Here is an 8,674-nt window from a genome sequence, read left to right on the forward strand (position 1 = left end):
GTAGGAGATAGCACACAGCCTTGGGGCACTCCAACATTCACGGGCTTCGGGTTCGAGCAATGTCCGTCGACAATGACCTGTATGCAGCGCCCAGTGAGGAAGCTGGAGGTCCACTTGCACAATGCTCTCGGGAAGCCCAAATGATAGAAGTTTAGAGAGGAGCGCCTTATGCCATACACGATCAAAGGCCTTCGCAATATCCAGGCTAACTGCCAGGCCTTCCCCCTTGCTTTCAATAGCCGCAGCCCATCTATGTGTTAGGTATACCAGAAGATCACCTGCCGACCGACCATGGCGAAACCCGTATTGTCGGTCGTTGATCAACTGGTGACCCTCTAGGTATACAAAGAGCTGACGGCTAATTATGCTCTCCATGATTTTGGAGAGCAGGGAGGTTATAGCAATAGGCCTGTAGTTTGCCAGATCCGAACTGTCTTCTTTTTTTTGGATCGGATGGACAAGGGCTGACTTCCATGAGTCAGGAACTACGCCTTTGGAATAAGAGTGCCGGAATAAACGCGTTAGCACCGGCGTCAACTCAGGGGCACACGTTCTATGCACGATTGGAGAAATGCCATCCGGCCCGCTTGACTTCCTGACGTCCAACGAAAACAGAGCTCGCCTAACAGTTTACTGTCTGAACTGTACTTCAGGCATAGAGCTCTGACACCGCGGGATGGTCGGCGGTGTTTTTCCGTTGTTGTCAAGAGTCGAGTTGGAGGCGAAAAGAGCGCACAGGAGATCGGCTTTATCTTTTGCCGTATGGGCCAGGGTGTCATTCCTCATGTGCAACGGCGGCATGGACGGCTGGCTGAAGTTACCAAGAGCAGCTTTCGACAACGACCAGAACTTGCGTGTTCCGGTCGGGTAACTGGAAAGCTGCTCGCCGATTTTGACGACGTGTTTTGACTTTGCACGGGCGATTTGCCGCTTAAAAAATCTGGAAGCACGGTTGTTTTTCCTCTTTAGAACTATGCAGTTCGGATCCTTTGTTCCCAGCGCCGCAACCCAAGTTCGATACGCCTGTTTTTTGCAGTCAGATGCTGCTTTAACTGACGCATCGAACCAGGGCTGTGATCTGCCACCGATCGGTACTACAGAGCTTGGTATAAAAATATCCATGCCCTGTAGTATCACATCGGCTACTGCAACGGCGCAGGCACTAGGATCATCCGAAGGGAAACAAACCCTGCTCCAAGGGTAGGATGCAAAAAAGGAACGCATCCTATCCCAATCTGCTGACTTGTAGTGCCAAACGCGGCGGGTCACTGGTGGTCTGCGACGTGGGTGTCGTATAGGCACTACACTCCTGACCAGGCAATGGTCGGACGTTCCGAGAGGGGCGTCGACAATGACCTGGTAACCATCGGGATGTGTAGTCAGCAGAAGATCTAATAAGGACGGCATGTGGCTATCCACATCCGAGAGCCGCGTTGGCGACTCAACCAATTGAGACAGATCGTACGCCAATGCAAAATTATGCACAGATCGCCCGGCGTAGTCTGTGGTACGTGATCCAAGCCATTCGGCATTGTGCCCGTTGAAATCACCCAAGACTACGATTTCAGCGGAGGGGATCTGTGCAAGCACGTCGTCAATTGCCGCTTGAACGCAGCCCATGAGATGATCGGTTTCTGCGTTACCACTATGGGACCTGTAGACACACGCATAGATGCGGACACGGTCCTCTAAATCTACGCGGAGCCAGAGAGTGGACAGGTCCCTACCCTCAAAATTGCCGAGACGGCGACAGCAGATATCCTCCCTAACGTACACACATACCCCGGCATGAGGCAAAAAATTGTGCTCAATTTTGTACCCGGGGTACGTTAAATATGACGTATCGCAAGGTCGAGATATCTGCGTCTCCGTAAGGAAACACAAGGCCGGCTTCGCCGTATAGCTACTCTTAATTTATCAAAACTACGCTAATTAGGTTTCCTACCAAAATGTTCCTCAAAAGGCGTCATATTAATGGCGGTATGCTTTGTACTATTATATGAATGGGTAATAAAACTAATCTTTTGATTTTGGTCCAAATCTGAGTCTCTTTGAAGACGATATAATTCTTGTATATTATTATGGAAACGTTCTAGATCAGAATTTGATTTGTGATGTTGAGGTGAAGTCGTATGATTTCTTATATTATAGGTTTTAAAAAGTTCTTGAATAATTTCACTTCAAAAGGATTGTTCTCCATCATGAACGATTTTATTTGATGCTCCTATTAAAGCAAATATTTCACATAAGGTATCATAGACTCTACTTTTTTCAGTTGGTTTGACTATAGCGTATTTAGAAAATTTACCTATAATAGTAAAGTACCATTGTCTTTCTAAAGACATGAAATCAATGTGCCATACGTCCATAGGTACGTAAGGTGTCTCTGTTTCCGTTGATAATCTATTATGAGGGTGTCTGTTATATTTTTCCTTTTTACAAGTTTCACAATTAACTATGTATTTTAAATTTGCTTTCGCATGTTTTCCCAATAATATTTATCTCGTAACTGCTTATAAACACTTTCAATTCCGGCGTGCCTATTATCTAACAAATGATATTCTTTAATTAATTTTATTTGCTCTTCCCTATTATCTATTTCAACTAACGTTTTTGTATATCTAACAGGTTTAAACTTAGTCTGATCAAAATATTTTCTATAAACTTCCGAAATTTTACAATATAACTCATCATTTGGTATAATAAAAGCATATTTTTCTTTATTTAAATATTCTAACATATATTCTCTAATTGAATCTTCCTGATCAATAGGTGGAATATAAAAATACCACATACCTTTTTCGTACTTCGCGTTCTTATAAGGAGCTAACTCGAAAACTACACGTCTTAGTCGTTTGGGTGGATAACTGTTTATGATGGGTATACCTTGATCGCGGTCTTGTTAACAAGAGTGTACTGTGCTACACAATGAGGTATTATTCGACATCCAAGAATTGCTTCCTGTGTTTATAGGTGTCATGTCGTCACTCGTTGGAATGCTATCCAATGATGCAGTTGAATTCTACTCAAGGCATCAGCCACATGGTTTTCTTTACCCTTTACGTGTTCTATTTTATAATCGTAATCTTGTAGTTTTAGTTTCCATCTAGTAAGCCTTTGATTTGGCTCTTTTAATTTTGATAACCATATTAATGCTTTGTGATCAGTTCTTAATATAAATTTTCTACCGTAGATGTATGGTCTGAACTGAGTCAATGCCCATAAGATACCTAATAATTCTTTTTCTGTAGTATTATATTTCTGTTCAGTGTCACTCAGTGTTCTAGATGCATAAGCTATAAGATGATTTTCTTGACTTATTATTGCACCTAATGCTATATCTGAGGCATCAGTAGTGACTACGAATGTCTTATTAAAATCGGGAAATGCTAATATTGGGGCGTTACTTAATAAATGTTTGCATGTCTCAAACGCTTCTATATATCTTTTATTTTTAATGTCTATGATTGCATTCTTTTTAGTCGCTTCTGTGAGTGGTTTTACAATTTTACTTAAGTTTGGTACAAATTATCTATAATAACCAATTAATCCTAAGAAACCTCTTATTTGTTTTAATGTTTTAGGGATAGGAAAATGTTGAATAGCTTCCAGTTTTGATTTGTTAGGTTTTAAGCCGTCTTTATTTAAAACATGATCGAGAAATTCTATTTCTTCGGTCAAAAATATACATTTATTTTTATTTACTTTTAGATTAGCTCTTCGTAACGCTTCATAAACTTGTTGGCATTTATTTATGTGTTTTTGCTTAGATTTTGAATAGATAATTATATCATCTAAATATACTAAACATATATTTCGGAAAATTTCAGTTTATAACACGTTGTTCATCATGCGTTGGAAAGTTGCGGGAGCGTTCTTTAAACCGAAAGGCATTCTTAAGAATTCATAATGACCGCTAGGTGTGCTGAATGCTGTTCTTTCTATGGAGTTATTATCCATTAAAATTTGATGGTATCCGGAAGTAAGGTCTAAAGTACTAAAATAATTATTACCTTGTAATTTAGAAAATAATTCTTCAATATTGGGTAAGGGAAATTTATCTGACTTGGTTCTTTCATTTAACCTACGATAATCAATAACCATACGCCATTTCTTAATACCTGATTGATCTATCTTTTTTGGAACAATATGAACTGGGGATGACCAAGGGGATTCCGAAGGTCGAATTATATTTTCATTTAATAATTTATTAATTTGTTTATTAACTTCTCCTTGCTGTATTTGTGGTAATCTAAAGGGTCTTTGGTAAATAGGTTCTTCGTCAACTAAATTTATTTTATGTTTTATAGACGTAGTCGCACTATTGGTAACATCTTCTGTGAAAAGGTCTCTGTAAGTTTCACATAGATCTTATTATATATAATATTAAGAGAGTCCTCATCTGTCATGTGACATATTAAGATTTTGTTATTTGGTAACAGCAACTTTCGCTCTATTAAATCAATTTTTGCTTCTATTTGTTCAAACATATCAGTACCCACTAAAATGTCATATTTGTTACTAAAATTGTAAATATAAAATTTCATAGGAGTATTTCCAGGTCCAAAATATTTTATCCAAAATGGGGTTTCTACTAAACCGTCATGGTGTGTTGTTCCGTGTGACGTTCTAACTGTAAATTTTTCAGGTTTATAATATTCTGAAAAATATTGAGCGGCTTCTGTACTAATATGATCTTTGGCTTCCCGTATCTATTAGAATTTTTAATTTAGGATCTTCTGTTTCAAAATAAGATAAATACGACTTAACATGATTGAACTCTATGGTTCTTTTTCTTGCTTGGGTAGCTCTTGAAAATTTATTTGGGTTTCATTTTCAATTTCATTTTCTTCACAATATTGACTATATTCATGTGGGTATTGAAAATATTGTTCGTCGTTTAATTCTGTTTCATCCTCATGGTGAAACACTTCTTCAGCTATCATTCCTCTGCCTAAATTAATCTGTCCACGTCTTAATTGAGGGGCTGTTCTCATAGAGACATCCTCTGTTTCATTTACTAATTTTTGAATAGGTTTTTGACTTTAAAATTGTTTAAAATATTGAGGTTGTGATCGAAAAACATTATTCTGATTTGGATATTGTTGTCGATAATATTGTTACGTGTTTGGTCTGATTGTTACCTTTGTTGTAACCTTTGATTTATTGATCTTTGTGTCGGCGAATAGGTATGTTTGTGATTTTGTTGGTTTTGTGGATACGTTGGCTTAACAATTTGTGGATATGAATTATTATTAATAATACGCGGCGGTGGAAGTATATTTGAAAATTTTTGTTTAATATTATCAAACCTCCCTTCAGCTTCTAGTTGTAATATTTTCGTCGCCGTTTCGTTAAAACTATAATTGGAAACATAAATTTGGTCGTGATATGGTAGGCTATTGCGTAATGTATTTTGTGCCGTATTTATGTATGGATTCATCACTTCTTCTACTATAGTTTGCTCGTTATATTTGTCCATCAATTTACTTTTTATAAAAAAGAGTTTTTGTTTAGTTCGAATATAAGGTCTTTATATGATCCTTTTCTCTTAACATTAGCTAGTTCTATTAATAAGGTATTTAATTCACAGTTGTCTCCACATTCTTGTTTAAGTGCTAGTTCAATATTTGAAAATTTAAAATCATGATCTATCATGCTTATACTTATAGCATCTTTGCCTTCTAATTTACTTAATAATAACATTACATTTTCAGGTTTATCACCTCCTGCGATAATTAACCATTGCTTTGCGCAATTTATATAGTTATATAAAGTAAAAGCGTCTCCATTATACGATGGGACGAAACCAATAACATTTTTTGTGTCCATAGTTGCGTTATTTGTCTTTGCTATGAAGACTTGTTGGCTAATAGGGACTCTACGATCGTTTGAGAAATTATGAGTCGAACTTAAAGTGCCCTCGCTATTAGAAGAAGGGTGATTCATATCACCTTCTAACTTAGATTTAAATACAAAAGTTGGGGATTTCAGGATAAATGGAATTTTGATTAAGGATAATGCTACTCGGTACTCACAATATGTTGATGACGACCGATGTTTTCAGCATTCTTCTTTTGACTTATTTATTTATGTAGTTACCAGCTCTCTGTCTTAAAAGACTCCACGAAAATTTACTGAATGTGAATAACTTATGATTGCGTTATTATGTCGGTAAACTTCAACGTTGCTGGGCCCCACATTGGGCGCTAGTCAAAATATCTGATTTAAAGATATTTAAAAAAAATACTTTATTTAATAATAACAAAATTCTTATCTTACTTTAACAAATGTATTACTTAAGCTATGGTAACGTGAATGATGCTCCTTGCCAATGCTTCTGTATATATACTGTGGTGCGGTACTGCAGCGCGGGAAGAGGGTTACCGTTGTGTAGCATGTTGTTGAATACCAATACCCAATATTACTTCATTGTGTTCCATTAATGAGTTCATTGTGACATTCCTTCATAATGTTCTTTTTATGAGTTCATTGTTTAATAAATTCGTTCTTCGAAGTCCAGGGTGTTGATATAACTGCTTCCTCTGTCTGACCTTTATGTCTATAAGGTCTTGTTATATTGTTATCTTTATGTTGCTTCTTAAAATGAACTCTAAGGTTCTGGGTGGCTTGACTCACTTATGGCCACGTACCGTGCCATAAAAGAAAGATTGTTGCATCTACACTATCTGGAGCTGGAGCTGAAACAGTCTATAAACCAATATGGTTTGCTTTTGATTTAATGGATTCGTTCATAAATGATATTGTTCAGTGTAGAAAAACTATGAACACGGATGCACCAGTAAGTAAAACATTAATTATTTTTCATTTATGAATTTATTAATTAGCGTAGATAATAGTAACAATAGTGTGGCAAGTATTGTAACTATAACCTACATAGGAATTATAGTTAAATAGCAAAATTTTACATATTGTAATTGTTAAAGAAATATGTTGTAAATTCTTCTCGAATCTGACTTGCGTCTAGTGTTGGTCTTCGTGGTATTGGTTGCAAAGGTCTAATGGCACACGTGTCTTCAATGTCATTCCTCCATGAACCTGGCACTACCAGTTCATCGTTACTGTTGTAAACATCTATTGTTCCTGGAGGTGTATATATTGCCGATGATGTACTACTTTTTCTTAAGAAATTATGCAACAGTACACATGTCATTGTAATAACTGTGGTTTTTTCTGGGTTCAGTAGTATTGGTTTCCGAAATATTCTAAATTTTGAAGCTAATATCCCAAATACATTTTCAACGACTACGCGTGAGGATGAAACTTTCTTATTAAATATACGTTTCGGCGATCCTTCATTATGACATCCTGGGTACGGTTTCATCACATGTGATGACAATGCAAATGCTCCATCTACCAGAAAAACATATGGAACTTCTCTTGTACTCCCCGGTAGAGGTCGTGGCGTAGGAAAATTTAGATTATTTGAGCATATTCTTCTCCAAAGCTGACTATTACGAAACACACCGCCGTCACTTATTCTTCCCTGACTTCCAATTTCAACAAAAATAAAATTGTAATTGCTGTCGACTAAAGCAAGAAGTACAATACTAAAACTCCTTTTGTAATTGTAGTATTCGGAACCACTATTTATAGGCGATTGCATTACAATGTGCTTTCCATCCATGGCACCTAAACACCTTGGAAAGTTTTTGAACCCCTTTTCCAGTTGTAACCATGTCTGTCGAGACTCTGGCATCTGTAAAAAAAATATAATATATATTTTTTTTTGTTACAGTCACCAGCTACACCAGAAAGTGTTATTTTCAATGAAGATGTGGATAGCAATCACTCAGATCCTACGACTTCTTTTCAGTTTCCATCAATACCGCGACGCCGTAAGAATCCAATAGAACTGCAAGAAGCTGGGAAGACGATGAAAGATGCAATGACTTCACTGAATAAAGTTTTGAATAAACCACAAGCGGTGGAAGATGATTTTGATCGTTACGGCAAGATTCTGGCTAATAAGTTGCGTAAACTATCTGAATCAGACAGTATAAAAATGATGTACGAAATAGATGGATTATTCATCAAGCGAATGAATAACACACCTCCACACTTCACACGTCCTTCACCAACGTATACTGTATATTCAGAGCCAACCCAACGCCAACAAATACAACATCCAGCCGAATCACCCACATACTACGTACGGCCTGAATCGTCATCTACTTCCTATTCGGATCCAGGGGTTCAAACTTCTTCCGTGGCCTTTTCTGATACTAATACAATACAAATTATATCTGATGAGATCTTGAGGTCACCATACCCAGAGTACAATACAGCCAATGATGTGTTAGGTCAGGCTTTTCGTAAAGCTTAATTTTGTATTACTAAGTAGGTACACACACCGGCAAATTCTATATTCTATAATGATCTAACAATGCTTAAGAGTAATTATGTATTTTTTTGTTTCCACTTACCCTAATTTGATCCTTCAATACTCGGTTAAGAGCAATGCATACTTCATGCACATTTCTTGAAATTATGGAACTTGAAACTTTGAACAGAAAATGTAGACTTTCAAAGCTATCTCCGCTGGCCAAAAATCTCAAAGTAATTGCTAGTCGAATTTTCTCTCTCGGTGTATCCATCTTGGTTATCGGTGCAACTTTATGCAGTAAATATTCAAAGTCTGTAACAGACATTC

At 37.1% G+C, this 8,674-nt stretch overlaps 1 protein-coding gene across 1 annotated transcript; it reads left to right on the forward strand.

Annotated features, from left to right (window-relative positions):
* The first annotated feature begins 6,784 nt into the window (after positions 1–6,784).
* LOC126968622 (uncharacterized) lies at positions 6,785–8,347 on the forward strand. The gene is made up of 2 exons (XM_050813642.1): positions 6,785–6,802; positions 7,760–8,347. Exons 1-2 carry the CDS (start codon positions 6,785–6,787, stop codon positions 8,345–8,347), a joined length of 606 nt encoding a protein of 201 aa, XP_050669599.1.
* Positions 8,348–8,674: the final 327 nt, after the last annotated feature.

The sequence above is a fragment of the Leptidea sinapis genome, chromosome 16 (genome assembly GCF_905404315.1).
Source record: "Leptidea sinapis chromosome 16, ilLepSina1.1, whole genome shotgun sequence".
In the NCBI taxonomy this organism is placed as follows: domain Eukaryota; kingdom Metazoa; phylum Arthropoda; class Insecta; order Lepidoptera; family Pieridae; genus Leptidea; species Leptidea sinapis.